This window comes from Podarcis muralis, chromosome 11 (genome assembly GCF_964188315.1).
Source record: "Podarcis muralis chromosome 11, rPodMur119.hap1.1, whole genome shotgun sequence".
Classification (NCBI taxonomy): Eukaryota; Metazoa; Chordata; class Lepidosauria; order Squamata; family Lacertidae; genus Podarcis; species Podarcis muralis.
In genome coordinates, this window is record NC_135665.1 from 50,135,329 (window position 1) to 50,151,429 (window position 16,101).

The following is a 16,101-nucleotide window of genomic DNA, read 5'->3' on the forward strand; positions in this document are numbered from 1 at the left end:
TCCCTGCCGCCGGTGCCTTTCCACCGTTCAGATTCCGTTCTTAGAGCGAGGTAAAGTTCTCAGTCTAAGTAGAGGTAGAAACCTGTTTACAATTATAAAAGAATATTTAAAAATAAAAGTAAGTAAATAGGGGGAAATTGAAATGCTAAAGAAATTATGTAAGGATGTAAGGAAGTCAATTGGGGGGGAGGGGGAGTGTCGAAGACTCGAGAGAGTCAAAATATATGTGAAGACAAGTGAAAATGTTAATTGTTTGGTTTTTAAAATGAAATTCAATAAATATTATAATAGACCGAGGTAAAGTTCTCAAACCAGGACACTATTTCCAGTTTTGTGGAGTTTGTAAACCGAATCGTTCTTAAACCAGACTGTTCTTAAACCGAGGTACCACTGTATATGATTCTAAGCACTTAACAAACCAAAACTCTAATGTCACTGAGTAAGGGATGGCCAGGAACCAAAATACCAAAGAAAAGCTAAGATGAGACTTTGGTAAGTGTTAATCTTTGTGCATAATGGGATGTGCGTGGAGGAAATGGGAGAAGCCAGCTACATATGGCTCCCTCCCCACTGAGCTGTTTCCACTCAAGCTCAAGGTTACTCGCTTTCCTCACAGGAAGACTGTCACATGGAAGACGGAGCAAGCTTGTTTTCTCCTGCTCTGGAGGGTAGGGCTCAAGCCAATGGCTTCAAGCTACAAGGAAGGAGATCCAACAAAACATCGGGAAGAACTTTTTGGCAGTAAGAGTTGTTTGACAATGGAATGGTCTTCTTCGGCAAGCTATGGACTCTCCTTCCTTGGAGGTTTCTAAGCAGAGGTTGGCTGGCCATCTGTCATGGTTACTTTAGCTGAGATTCCTGTATTGCAGGGGTTGAACTAGATTGCCCTTGGGGTCCCTCTTCTAACTCTACGATTTAAGGATTCCAAGCCTTTCCTACAGTGTAATAAAAAGCTCAACATTAGGCATGCACACCTGCCATACTTTGAGCGCTGGTGCAGAATCAGAGAGCAATATAAAAGGCTCGTTCATACCTTATATGGGAGATAAATTTTCTACTTATTCACTGCACGTTTCTGGTTAGCACTGTCATGTCTGAATAGGAAATGATATATGTGGGGACATGTGGAGGGGGTTGGAACCGAGCAAAGTGCTCTGGCTCATGTAAATGCCTCCCACTCAGACGTCACGCGTGCTAACTGGAAGAAATACAGTGAACGAAGAGGAAACTCATTTGCTGCAGACAAGAGGGAATCTGCCCTGCTTAGAACATTTAAAAACGAGGTTTCAGAAACTGAAGTACACTGCATAGCTTTTAAGGTTGTTTTTTTTAAACCCACTAAGTTATCCATGAGATAATGATTACATACCACATCTTTGACATTAATTGGACACTTGTGTTCACACAGGAGCTGAGCTACTTGAAGGCAGCCACAAGCAGCTAAAAGAAGAAGAAAATGAGAGTTGCAAACTTAGAGCAAGAGCAAACACAATAAGGAGTCCCATAGCACCTTAAATACTCTGTTGTGGCATAAGCTATCACGGACTATGCTGTAATAAGTTGTTTTAGATCTTCAAGGAACTGCGAGATTAGTTGTTCAAAACTCCTGCAGGGTCCATACCACTGGAGAGATCTTTCCAGCCTTGCTGAAACCACGCCAAACCACATTTCTGCCACCCCTTATATAACAATATCCAGCTGAAGTTTGGCTGCAGGTGCTTTAGACTACAACATCCAGCAGCTCAGCCAATGGCCAGGGAAGATGAGGGTTGTAGTCCTACAACATCTGCAGGGCACCAGCTTGGAGAAGGCCGATATAGTTCTTCATCCTGTCTCCAACAATGACAAACTAGAATTTCCTTAAAAGCAGTGTATGAGAGGGAGAGAGAGAGAGAGAGAGAGAGAGAGAGAGAGAGAGAGAGAGAAAGAAAGAAAGAAAGAGCGAGCCAACCATCTACTCTTAATTCTTATGCACTTTAAGTAAGACTGCCCTTGAAGAAGGTCTGACTAGTGAGAATGCAGCTGCAAGAGTATTTCTAGCTGATGTCATACAAGACCAGCTCTGCAGCATCTGTACTGGCTACCTATGTATTAACTGGGCTCAATTCAAAGTAATAAGATTAACCTAAAAAGCCCTGATGGGTTTGGGGCCTAGATACTGGGCAAGATTTTGCGAAGTTGCTGCATGTGTAGAATGAGGTCTGCTTGTGCAATGGGGTGTTTCCTCCTCTCCCCCCACTGCACTTCCTAAATCTGCTCGGGGGAAGGGGAACACTGTAACAAGTAGGGTGAGTACAGGGTGGGGAGAAGTCCCATTGCATGAGTGGGGCAGGGGAGGCTGCTTACAATCTCAATGATGACCATAGCTCATCACAGAGAGGCCTGGAGCTCATTGCACAGGGACCCTAGTTGTGCTGCCCTTATGGAACTCCCATTGTGAAGGCATGGATTGTGTAGGGCGGACCTAACAAGGTCAAGGTGGGGTATGGGAATATGAAAGAGAGAGGGAGTAGAAATATTACCTGCATAGTGTAAAGCTGTCTTCCCAGAGCTATCAGTGCTCTCTGGTGGACATTTAGACTGTAGGATGGCAAAAATGAGTCTTTTAGCAAGGCATGGAGCAAAAAGCATTTTGAAGTTCATTGCTATTTGGGGAAAAAATACTTTTGTGGAATATGAAGAAAATTTAGAGAGCTACCTAGAGCCTTCTTTAAAGACTGGAGAAAAAGTAAAATGAAGGTTCATGGACCCAGGTTTCATTTGGGGTTGTATCCAACAACGATGTCCTGCTCACACAAACATTTCTTCTTCCCTGCCTCCTCCTCCTCCCGCATATGACTGTGAGAGTTAGGGAATACTCAGAACTGATTTTTGGGTTTTGGAGGAGGAGGAGGAGGAAAGTCTTTGCATGATCACAACAACTGTCTTGGAGACACTCCTTGGTGGCTGATCAAGGCCTCATGATCGCCAAGGTCTGGGGCAGTTTGTCCTTGACTGGTTAAAATCAAGTATATGCAAAGAAAAAAAAGGGGATATGAGCAATTATATGAAAGGTATTCCACCTGATTTTGCATTGAAATCAAATGGCCTTCCTTAAACATAATAGTTTGTTAAATTAATCCATATGGATCCCTAAAACAGGTAAGGAAAAAAAATAATTGGAACTATTCCTACAGGTAGATTACTAGAGGAATTTTGAGTACACACACAGATACACCACTCAATTATTCATTTAACAGGCGCTACCAAATCCAGCTGTGGACAAATTGGACAAGAAGTATTTTTAGTTGGCAGATTTCAGCGCCTCCCGCAACAAACATGGGTTTTATTTGGGCAACTGCAGCTCTTACATTTGCCAAAGCAATTCTCTCGGATGTTACAGATTAAGTGTATATCATATTTGACCACTAATGACCAGATCATAACAGCAAGAACGACACTCCAGAACTGGTGTCACAACACCACACCACTAGCTTTCATTATGTTGAAGTGCAGGGGAAAGTGGCTGGAAGGAACATAGCTTGGTGGCAAGAACATCTACCTTGCATGCAGAAGATTCCAGGTTTAATCCCAGGCATCTTCCAGGTAGGACTGGGAATTTTCCTTTCCCGAAACCCTGGATAGCTGTTGCCAGTCCATATAGACAATTTTGAACTAGATGGGCAAAAGTTCTCAGTATACACCTGTTTATTTGGGCAACACAGGTTAAGAATCCTCTCATACTCCTGGGCACAAAGAAGTCCTTAAATATCAACTGTTCTGTACTCTTATGTGCTATTAAGGTGACTGCTTTAAAAGAGAACATGGAAGCATGCTAGTGTTTATCAGAACTTCAGAAGTGGCAATGAAGAGAAACAGAAAATATACTTCACCTGAAGGAGCCTCTTGACACAATCAGGGTGGCTGTTCTTGGCTGCAAGGTGCAATGCACTGTGCCCTGCACAAATGGGAAATGATTTCAAATACTCCAAGAATTGTGAAGCACGCTATTATACATGAAGTGATCCTCTGGACTTGGAACACCATGAAACAGGTTCACTGCGAGAGGATGTCCCTCTCCAGACTTGAAGAACCTGCTTTCTTCCCTGTTAAACGTCTTGATGCAATACAGAGTTGTCCACAATGGGTATATACTGGTACTCCCCCCAACCCCAACCCCAAGTTAAGTGCAAATCCAAGTAAAGTTGCGGCAAATATACTTGCCAATGTAATAATAATAATAATAATAATAATAATAATAATAATAATAATAATTTTTTATTTATACCCTGCCCATCTGGCTGGGCTTTCCAGCCACTCTGGGCGGCTTCCAAAAAAATATTAAAATACCGTAATACATCAAACATCAAAAGCTTCCCTAAACAGGGCTGCCTTCAGATGTCTTCTAAAGGTCTGGTAGTTATTTTTCTCTTTGACATCTGGTGGGAGGGCGTTCCACAGGGCAGGTGCCACTACTGAGAAGGCCCTCTGCCTGGTTCCCTGTAACTTGGCTTCTCGCAGTGAGGGAACCGCCAGAAGGCCCTCGGTGGGGGTGGAGACGCTCCTTCAGATTTTGCATTTGGCTTAAGCCAAGGATGGAGAACTGGATCCAGCCAGCAGAGTGGATTCTTACCTCTCCACCCCACCCCACAACATGCAGCCAACTGACAGCCAAGTCCTTGTCAGTCACCTGACATTGCGGGTCTTGTTCCTGCAAACGTTTCCAAGCACAATTCAAAGTCTTGGCGCTGACCTTTAAAGCCCTGAATGGCCTTTGGCCCTGTATACCTGAAGGAGCGCATGTACCTGCAAATCCCCTTTAGGTGCAGCTATGTCTTTGCCCACCTCACCACCTGACATCACATATGGCCCATTTCCCAACTGTTGGCTTAAGTCCTTGCCTGTAAACTCTATACATATTGATATTAAGATGCTCTTCAGGGGTTCCACAGCTGCCTGGATCAAAAAGCCAGCAAGGCTTAGTCTACAGATGCGGATGAAATGATACACTGGGTTTTCAATACATGTGGAGTATTGAACAAACTAAAAGTGCCCGATTCCACAAGGTGTGCACTGCACAACTGTGAATCCAGCACACAAAAAAACAGAGAAGGGGGGACACAGTACAGAAGCAGGTGGCTCACTTTGCAGGAACTATCATCTCAGATGCAGCATCCAACATTTCAAAATAAACTGAAGAGGTTGGAGAGATCACAAGATTTGGGGGTACTGCAGACAGCCCTGGGCAAAATGATTCAGCATAAGACATCTGCACATGCTCATTTGTAAGCAGAGCATGCAAAAAAGCCTATTTACATGTGTCGTGAAAGCTCAAAAACAGCAACAAAAACAAAGGGGAGCAAAGGGGTGGGGAACCCCCCCCCCCCGAGTTTGAGTACCTGTCCCATCTTGTGCTGTTACATCCACACCGTGAGTCATCATAATCCTGAGGCATTCTGCCTGCCCTTTGGAAGCAGCCAGGTGGAAGCTGAAAAAGAGAGAGATAGAGATAGATTGCAAGTCATCTGGTTCAATTCCATTATCTCCAGCTCAGCTGGCATTACTCCACTGTAAGCAAAAAGGAACTGGTAGGTTAAATTTCCTGTAGATCGCAGTTAATATGTACCTTCAGAAGAAATTAATGTCTTTGGGATTTTCTACATTTCTACCCCACCTTTCCTACTAAGAACTCAAGGCAGCATGCTCACCACTGCTCTGTAAGGTCGGCTGGGCTGAGGGATAGTATGACAGACCCAAGATCACTCAGTGAGCTTCAGAAAAGAGACAAGATTTGACCTTGGCTTCCTCAGAGAGCTACATTGAAAGAACATTCAACACACATTTACTGCATTTATATTACATTCCCCCCCCCCCAAGTAGCTCAAGGTGGTGTACATGGCTCTCTCCCTCCTCATTTAATCCTCGCAACAAACCTGTGAGATAGGTTAGGCTAAGAGACAGTGACTTGCCCCAAGTCACCCAGTGAGTTTCATGACCAAGTGGCGATTTGAACGCTGATATCCTAGGTCCTAAGGATTGCCACCTTAAGTTCAGTGTCCTGGTAGACTGAACTGTTCTCCATCTAAGAAGTTGTTTGTTGTGGTGGTTGTGGTTTCTTCTTCTTCTTCTTCTTCTTCTTCTTCTTCTTCTTCTTCTTCTTCTTCTTCTTCTTCTTTTTCTTCTTCCATCACTTGTAGCTGAGTAAAATTGTCTTCCATGAACACGGTCTTAACAGTGAGTCTGTAAGTGACTGTGAAGGTCAATTCTGGATCCACACGTCCTTCCACAGTGGAGACATAGGCTTTAGGGCAGGAGTTGATCACAGTGAGGGTTTGTCAAACATGCCTTCCTCTTAGCACATTTCTCCCTCTCGTCCTGAGTTTGAGCATCTTCATCTTTGGTAAGGTTGTTCTCGAATAGCAGCACTCGAAGGCCAGTGTTACGCAACTGTCTGTGTTTATACTACATTTTTTTAAGATTTGCCTTGAGAGAGTCTTTAAACCTCTTTTGTTGACCACCAGCATTATGCTTTCCATTTTTAAGTTCAGAATAGAGTAGCTGCTTTGGAAGACAATACATGGAAGGCATCTGAACAACATGACCAGTCCAACAAAGTTGATGTTGAAGAATCATTGCTTTGACACTGGTGATCTTTGCATCTTCCAGTATACTGGCATTAGTTCGCCTGTCTTCCCAAGTGATGTGTAAAAATTTTCGGAGACACCACTGATGGATTTTTTTCAAGGAGTTGGAGATGGCATTTAGAAGTGATTCATGTTTCACAAGCATACAGTAAGGTTGGTAGTACAGTAGCTTTATAAACAAGCATTTTGGTTTCTCTGCAAATGTCCCAGTCTTCAAACACTCTGCACTTCAATCGGGAGAAAGCTGCACTCGGGAGAGCTCAGGCAATGCTGGATTTCCGCATCAGTGTTGGCCCTTGTGGAAAGATAACTGCCCAGGTAGGAGAAGTGATCAACACTTTCTAACATTACATCATTGAGTTGGATTTGTGATGCTGCAGAGGGGTTTTGTGCTTGTTGGTGCAGCACTTTGGTTTTTTGGATGTTGAGCGATAGGCCAAGCTTTTCGTAAGCTTCTGTGAAGATATTTAGGATGGTCACCCAAGGCGGTAAGGTCAAAGGGGAGGAGCTAAACACCGAAGTTTATTAACAGTACCATTTACATCCCCCCACCCCAATTTTACCTGGCTTTGCCACTGCAGCAGATAATGACCAAATCAAGTATTTTAAAATAAACTAAGTCTTTAAAAAGGCAAATCGTTCAAGAAGGTCCGTTAGAGCCCACTGAGAGAACACATTTTTGGACGACAAATCTATTTACAAATAACTAAGAACTAAACTTGCTTACCAAGGCACCAATGAACTGAACTTTATAAACAGTTTGTTCCCAGGAAATGTTCTCTAAACTATGTATACATGGTTGGACCGGGAAGAGGCAACGTTCTAGCCAACAGTTTGGCTCATAACTTAGTTAGGAGATAGCATGATGTAAGCATTCAAATAAAACTAAATCCAGAACACTCAAATAAGTTTACAAAAATAAAGAGATACTTGGGTAGAAACGTGCGAACCACACTTCTGGTGTGTATACATTTTAACAGTATTTGCAATAATTAAAACACTTGGAGGAACGAGTTGGCTAAAGTGATGGTGACATTGATGACATTAAACTTTGTGGCCATTAAACTTTGTGGCCTTTGCTTGCATAAGAAATCTGTGCCACAATACACTTTACTTGTAACGGTTTGATTTTCATCCTAGAGACAAACAGAAAAAGTCTTCACTGAGAGCTGCATATAAGCACCCAGTCCCTTCTAGGTGGTGTCAAATAAAATGACTTTCTGGGAGAACACATGCTCTCCATCCAGAAGGCAAAACTGGACAGCACAGTTATCCTGCAACACTGCCTACCTATTTCAATAAATAAAAGCAAATAAAACTGAATACATAAAAAGCAGAACCACCCCCCTTTTGGAATGCGGGAACAACAAAGGACTTGTGCCTTTGGCAATATGGGATCATTCAAGAACACAGTATATGCAACTCAAAGCACAAGAAAAGTGCCTGTTCTATTCTGGGAACACATTTAAGATATATTTATTTGCAGTGGCGTTGTCTGCAGTACATTCTGAACTCTTTGCACATTGTCTAGAGGCTTGTTTTGAGTGAAAACATCCCTCTCCAATGCAAACTATTGGCACCCCCTTTTTCCTGGGGTGTATGTCCAGTCTCTTTCAAAACAGCATGGCTCCCTTGCCAACAACCCCTTGGTGATTTATGGCTTCCTGGTGGACTAAATGCCTTTGCCCAAACAAACAAAATTGTTGAAATAAGGATGAAATTATATTAGGGCCTCTCCAGTAGCGGCGACAAACAAAGAAACCGGCGGCTCCGAACGTGGATTTCTTTAGGTTGCCTATCATTGCTTTTAACCACAACTAGGCATCTATCAAGAGATACTCCCTTCCTCAGCTGCTGTGGAGGAGAGGCTGAGATTTCTATGCCCATGGGATTTCGAGTTGAGGAAAATAACACAATCCTCCCACTTCCTTCCTTGTTCCAAACTCAAGGACTCCTTTCGTTCCTCCAGTTCCCACTTCAACAAAGCCAAACACATTCCAGCTGCAAAGTGAAAGATCCTTGCCTCAGCCACTTTCAGCAGATGTGATTAAATTTGAAGCCATCTCTTAGGACCAGTTTGCACATGGATGCTCACCGTTCACTGACCACAGCAACAAACCTTGGCTTGCAGATGCGCTATGAGTCATCGCAGCTTCCCCACCAGGGAAAGAACTTCAGTTTGGACTCAATACCTTTTCACGGGACACCATTCACATGTTAGTGTGAGGGCCTTCAAGTGATGAGCATGTGTGGATGTAGAAGCACTCAGAAGCTTGAGGGGGCATTATGTATCTGGCCGCAACGCAAGACTTTTGCAGCGCAGGTGATCCTTATGGAAATGAGCACATAAGGAGACAGGAAGAAAACTTTTTATACTTTTACGATATGATAATCTATGATAATCTTTATTGTCATTGTCCCATACAGAACAACGAAATTGGAAAATCTACATAAGACATTCAAAACCCAACAAGCCTGCTATCCCAACCTGGTTAGCCCCCCAAAAACTCTGACACCCCATTTTTAAATACAATATACTCCCATACAGACTCCTTACAATGCATTTTAAACCAAAATCACATTTGGGTAGAAACTGGCGGCTAGTCCTAGTCTTTATAACCCTGTACCTTCTTCCAGAAGGCAGAAGCTGAAAGAAATCATTTCCGGAGTGCGCACTATCCTGCGCTATCTCTGCAGCTTTCTTATGACACCTGGAAGCATAGATTTGATCCAAGGTGGGAAGAGTGCACCCAATTATTCTCTCCGCAGTCTTTACAACCCTGGACAGCATTGTTTTCCCCCTGACTGTACAGGGAGACTGGCAGACAAGATGCAAGAAAGGAATCTTGGAAAGGGGGCAGAGATAAGCATAGAGATAAGCATACACCCCTTGCTAATAAAAGCAGTAATAGCAATGGCTACAAATTCGTGGAGGATAAGGGCTGCTGATGGCTACTAATCCTAGTAGCTGTGTTCCATCTTCCACTGTCAGGCAGTACACTTTTGAATACCAGTTGATGGGAGCCAGAGGAAGGGAGAATGCTCTGAGGAGCACATAATGTAGGAAGTAGCCTTCCAGTGCACCATGATGGGAAGACTCATTGCTAACAAACAATGGAGGAATGGTTATTAAAACGACTAGACTTAGCTGAGATGGCAAAACTGACATGTTCAATCAAGTCACTGTCAACATTTACTAGATTGGAAACCTCTCGGACGTTTTGTGTTGAAAAGAAAAAGAAATGGTATTTGGGTTTGAAGGTTGACGATAACGTTGGTTATCTGTAGAAAGTGGTCGTCCTGGGTGTTTTACTGGAGTGGATGAGTTGAATAATGCTGACTGACAAAGAATCGAAAGTTCCTTACTTTCTTAACTTTTTTTTCTTTCTCTCTCTTTAATCTTTCTTCTCTCTCTCTCTCTCTCTCTCTCTCTCTTTCTTCCTCCCTTCTTTTTCCTTTCTTTTTTGATGGATCTATGTTTTTATTTTATCTAGATTAATGTTTCAGTCTGAACAAAAAAAGATACTGTCAGGGGCTCAGGAGCAGAGGCACAGGGGAGAGAGGAAATGGAGAGCGAAGGTGAAGAATCTGAGGGCAGCGTAGGGGAGTATGAAAGTGGCCCGAGAGATTCCATGAGTCTCTCCAGCGAATCAGAAGATTCCCAGAGGGGGGCGCCGATGGCCAGGGCAAGGGGGGTCCCAGGGGGGACACACCAGAAGCAAGGGGCCAGCGGGGACTCCCAAAGCAGCAGCGGGAGAGCAGGACCAGCTCCTCCACCAGAGCGTAGTGAGGGGGAAGAGTCACATGTATCAGGGCCAGCTTCTCCTCCAGCAGGGAGAGAAGATGAGTCAGGAGTGGCCACGCCTCCATCGCAGAGTGAGGGAACGGAGGGAGAGTCAGGTGCAGCTAGCCTCCCCGAAGGGGGAAGCAGTGACAGGAGCAGTGTAACGGTCAGGAGGAAGGTGGCCGGCTGGGCGCGCGCGCCAAGTTCGAATGTACAGGCGCGCGGCACAGCAGGAAACCAGGATTGGGAACCAGGTCCTAAAGCACGCCGGAGGGAGGGGGAGGACTCAGGAGACTCAGCGTCAGAAGAGTCTAGGAGAGGTGAGACCCCAGCAGACAGGCGGGCCCAGAGGAGAAGAGAGCAAAGGAAGAGGTGGAGCAAGGCTAGAGTCTTAAACTGGTGTCTGGGGGGAGGAGATTCAGACGGAGCTTCGGCGGTCTAGAGTTTGAGACGTAGAGCTGCGCGCCGCGGCTGTGAAAGAGAAACTGAACTTCAATAAAGACTTTTGTATATAACAATGAAGTGGCATTGGTCCTTTGTGAGCTGGGACCTAGGGCAGCTCTGACAGATACTTTCTTCTGAAAATCTAATAAAATTTATTCCCCCCCCCCCAAAAAAGAGAGAAAGTGGCCTTAAAGTGAGTCAGATCAATGGTCCATTTTGTTCAGTGTTGTCTATGTTGCCTAGGAAAGATAGAAATTGGGCTTCAACCTCAAATCTTTGTTTCTGATCCTCTTTTGTTTCTCTGCACCATAGTTAAGACTAACCACAGTAGCAGGTTTAGAAGTAACAAGGCATTATTTGTATAAAATTGAATCAGAATCTTCCAGTTTCCTTCCCATGGCCATGCTGCCATTTGTTCATGCTAAACGGTAGTTTAGCATTACATTTGAACCAAGTCAGTTTGTGGAACTAAGTACAGTATTGATGGAGACCATTCTTCTTTGCTAAGAACTCATCTGGCTAAAGTACGTAACATTGGGGAAGTAACACCTTATGTCCATGCAGCTGAACAAATTTTCACACCATTTTAAGGGTTTCTCATTCCCAGCTCCATTTAGCCTCCTAAATTCTGCTGTGAAGCTGACGGAAAAATAGGCCTAGTGAATTTTTAAATGTTTAAAGACGCCGAGAGCTCAAGCACTCCTTGCGTAGCTTGCTCCTAGCCAAAGCCTCTCTCAAGAAGCTGGAATGAAACATCAGCACCAACATGCAGTAGTTTTGTTACTTTGATCTACAAAGAGAACTGAAATAAACCACTTAAGCTAATCTTGGAAGTTTTTTACTCAACTACCTCCGCAAGAACTGGATGCATGTGCTGACACACCACATCAAATAGAAACAGGCACCATTAATAAAAAAGAGAAATTATGCCCCCCCCCACTCCAGTCATTTAAGAGGCTCCAGATAGAGTTAAAGGGTGTAACTCATTTTCCTATACTTTGTTTAAAAAATACAGTGGACAGATTTTAGATTAGGTGGCAGACATTAAGCAGAGTTAGAACTTCATTGTCTTATTTTTAAAAAAAACAACAACAAAAACAACCACCCTAAAACAAACAGACATTAAAATCAAGCGTGATCTAGCACGTGTTTGTGTTTGTGGGTTAACCCTTCCCTCAACCATTGCAGTCCAGAAACAAACAAAACACACACACACACACACACACAGCAATGGGTAAAATGGTTCCTTTGGAGCCAATGGGAGGTTTTGTTCCTCTTGCTCTTTGCAGTGTGTGTGTGTGTGTGTGTGTGTGTGTGTGTGTGTGAGAGAGAGAGAGAGAGAGAGAGAGAGAGAGAGAGAGAGAGAGAGAGAGATTTTAAAGATAGTGACTGGGAGGGGAGGGTGAAAGCTCCCCTCCATACAAACTGTGATCCCTATCCAGACTGCTAACCAAATGCACTTCAATGCCTAGTTTTAGCAATTGTGGCAAGCCACACCATTTTGCTTGGCCCTTAAACAATTCCTTGAGTCCCACTCCCTCTACAGAACCCCCTGAGAGGAATGAGTGAGGCAAAGGACGCAAGTATTCTTTTGCACCTGCAGTCCCCAAACTGAGCTGGAATAATCTCCCCAAAATTTCTCACAGCCAGCGGAGCAGGATTTAGGAACGTTTCAGGCATTAATCTGTCCACAGGGGTGGAGAAGTATTTAAGACTCCTAGAAGCCAATACAGTATCCCCTTTAAAGGTCCCCATCCTTTTTATAGCCCTGAAATTAACTCTATGGCAAGCACAGGACTTCAAGCTGATTTCTGGTAGACAATCCTGCAAAGTCAGCAGATTGCAGTGTTTGGTTTCAGTAGCTGGGCCTCACCCTAGATGGGAATGGATTAACCAGCTTCTTCATTTGCAGCCCCCAGTTAGAGAGAGAGAGAGAGAGAGAGAGATTCCTTCTTCCCATTCTGTTGCTTCCCTCCCCCTGACCCCAGGTAGACTTGGGACACTGGTTTCCAACTTGGATCTGGACCTGTACTTCCCCAAACCTCCAGAAGATGGAGTTGGTGAATGGGTAGGAAAAGAGCTTTAAAAACCAGGCTGGCAAGTACCATATTTTTCGCTCTATAACACGCACCAGACCATAACACGCACGTAGTTTTTAGAGGAAAACAAGAAAAAAAAATATTCTAAACGAAATAGTGGATATATGATTTTTGTGGTTCATGCTGTGGCCACAGACATGTGATCTGACAGTGAGTTTGGAGTAGCCCAATGCAAAAATCCTGAGGATCCATGTGGATCCATGCTTTGTAACCACCGAGGAGGGAAGGAAGGAGAACCATGGATCCTCTGCTCACGACTGCAGCAGATCCCCCCCGCCACCTGTAGGCATTCGCTCCATAACACGCACAGACATTTCCCCTTACTTTCTAGGAGGAAAAAAGTGAGTGTTATGGTGCAAAAAATACGGTAAATTTTGAGGGCTATGTTTTGACTTGAGCAAGGGCTTAAAATGGCCTGCCCCTTCTCCCTTGGGAGCCAAGACTTGGGCAGAGGACTCTTTATGCCTCTCCATGGCAAATCGAACAGCAACCAAAGTTTTGGCAGGAGGGCTGGTAGTATGACATATTCTGCTAATGCTTGAATGTGGTACAGCCCTGCATTGCTCCTGCAATACAATCGTCCTGGTGTCATTGCAGCAGAAACGCAGATAAATAAGCTAGGCACTAAATGGCTCCTTATACCAAACTTAGTGGCCAAAATGAAATATCTAGTTGCCATTTGGGGGCAAGATGGCTCTAAAGTCTTATTTTTCAAATGGACTGACCGATAGCAATTTTAAAAAGTGGCCATTGGCCACATTCTAATTAAAAAAATTATTTTGAATATTTTGATGTCTGGAAACTGCCGTGTGTGTGTGTGTGTGTGTGTGTGTGTCTACAAATTCTGTTAAGAGGAATAAAGTATTTTAACATATTTTCACAGATTGTCAGGAATACCTGTTTGGTAGCCACATCTTCCTACCCAGTCCTTGGTTTATTAAAGAGGCATGATTTAACTACTTTTTTATTTTCCCACTATTCTGGAGATGAACAAAAAGGGGATGAAGTAAAAAAACCAATTGACTTTGTGCTTAAGGAAACAATCATACAGTCAAGGTTTTTTTATGTATTATGATGGAATTAGGGCATGAACTACTTTCTGGACCTGTCTTGCCTTAGGTAAAGAAACCTGACCTTCTCTTTAACAATTTTAACTAGCAAGAGATCAGCTTGTTGAGTGATATATTTTTTTTAAACCAAGAACATGCTTTATCAGAAAGGGCAACTCTGCTGTCACGCTCATTCCAACTTAAAAGCTGTTCATCAAATGATCTGAGCTTGTAACAAAAAGGAGGAGTAGAATAATGCTACGGGACGAAACAAAAACCCACACCCTTTTAGGGAGTTTCAGAGTTTTAATCAGATTAAGTTATAAATACAATTGTCAGTCAAAACAGCAATTATAGCATTTCTTGAATTTAGTTTGAAATCCTTGGCAGAGACCCACAAAGGCTAGGCATAAAACACCTTTTTAGAGACTATCTGTTCCTCGATGCCTCGTAGGGGTGTATGCAACAAAGTCATCTAGTTTGTGCAACAACTTCTGCTTCAACTCCATCTCCCTCCACCCGTCACACACTCTAAATCTGTTCTGGGACCCCCTCCAACCCTTTAAAGCAAATTTGAGGGAGATGAAGGGGCATGCAAAAATGACTGACAGGCCAAAGACACCCAGTAAGTTTCATGACAGAGTTCCGTTAATAGGTAGCAGCCTGCTTCAATCTTAGCTCTCTTTTGCAGCATTGTAAATAGAAATGATTCTGCAGTTGAAAGCAAGAGGCATCTGTTGAAGCTTCTTCGGTTTTCCTATTTACCAGTGCAAGGAATTTAAGAGTGCGAGAGGAGCCTGTGAGATCAGGCCAATGGTTCATGTGGTCAAGCATCTTGGTCTCACTGTGGCCAAACAGACGCTGATAGCAGGACCTGAGCCCATCAAGTGGCGTATGGCAATTTACTCACTAGTAGTGAATGTTCCTTACAGTAAAAAACATTTATTGTTTCTTCATATATTTTGGTTCAGCAACATCCGTCTATGCTGCACTCAGACCAGAGAACACCAGAATATAATAGCAAGCCCAACATTACTCAGAAGCCTCAACCAAGTAGAACTTTTTTTCAAATAGCTAATCTAGGCGGCCGTTACAGAATAGTTATTTACACAACCAATTGAAACAGGTAGTTTATATCCAAGTTCAGAATAAAAGCCACAAGTTTTGTATTACTTATTCATACTGTTATTCAATTTATATCATACCCTTTTCCTGAAACAGCAAACAGATCAAATAGTATTATTATTTTGCAAAAAAAATAGTTAAAGACATTCTCGGAACCAACCATTTCAGGGTGGCCAGGAATAGCATCTTTTGGCCATCGGAACCCTGGGTAAACAAAATGTTTTAGAATTCTTCCTGAAAGTCCACTGAGGGAGACTGACACATCTCACCAGGGAGGGACTGACACATCTCACCAGGGAGGACTGGCACATCTCATCTCACCACTGAGAAGGCCCCGTCACGAGTCACACCAACTAGGCCAGGGCTGAAGTTGGTTGACCTTGAAAAATTGTAAGGAGGGTCCCTTGCTGTAGAAGATCAGACTATTATTTTTTTTTACACTTCGCCACACGCTGCACACCCCTGGGGCACATCTCTACACACTCCAGCTTGACACAGCACAACTGGAGTAGGAGGAAATGAGCCTAAGCAGGAAAGCAGTTGCAGCGACAATGAGTGTGATGTCAGTGGGAAGCTTTGCCTAACAAATTCCTATTCTTGAAGGTTAAAAATCCCCCCAGGACTGGGTCTGAATGCTATAAACCTGTTCGATTAGTGACAAAGTCTGTCTCCTGCTCGCCCCTCAAAAGCAGCTCCAGAGATTAGCAACACAACCAAGAACCTAAGAAGAGCTCTGTTGGATCAGGCCAAAGGAGCATCTAATCCAGCATTGTGTTCGCAAGGTGGCCAGCCATAGGATTATGGGAAGCTGGGAAGAAGCACCCTCTCCTCTTGCATTCCACAGCAACTGGTATTTGGAGCCACATTGCCTCCTATGCTGGAGGGTAATACAGAGTCATCACTCGCTGCAGCATCTTTGGGGAAAGCAGTGAGGCAGAATCCATGCGGACACAGCAACAGAAATGCAGGGAGGGTGT

The 16,101-nt window shown here is 43.7% G+C and overlaps 1 protein-coding gene across 4 annotated transcripts in view; it reads right to left on the minus strand.

Annotated features, from left to right (window-relative positions):
- Window positions 1-16,101, minus strand: part of RAI14 (retinoic acid induced 14) — a 96,519-nt gene that overhangs the window by 16,569 nt on the left and 63,849 nt on the right. For all 4 annotated transcript variants that reach the window (XM_028749327.2, XM_077936436.1, XM_028749328.2 and 1 more), the window contains 4 exons: window positions 5,379-5,467; window positions 3,873-3,937; window positions 2,523-2,580; window positions 1,370-1,440 (listed from right to left, as the gene is read on the minus strand). In XM_028749327.2, coding sequence (XP_028605160.2) covers window positions 1,370-1,440; window positions 2,523-2,580; window positions 3,873-3,937; window positions 5,379-5,467 — 283 coding nt within the window. The remainder of the gene's footprint in view (window positions 1-1,369; window positions 1,441-2,522; window positions 2,581-3,872; window positions 3,938-5,378; window positions 5,468-16,101) is intronic.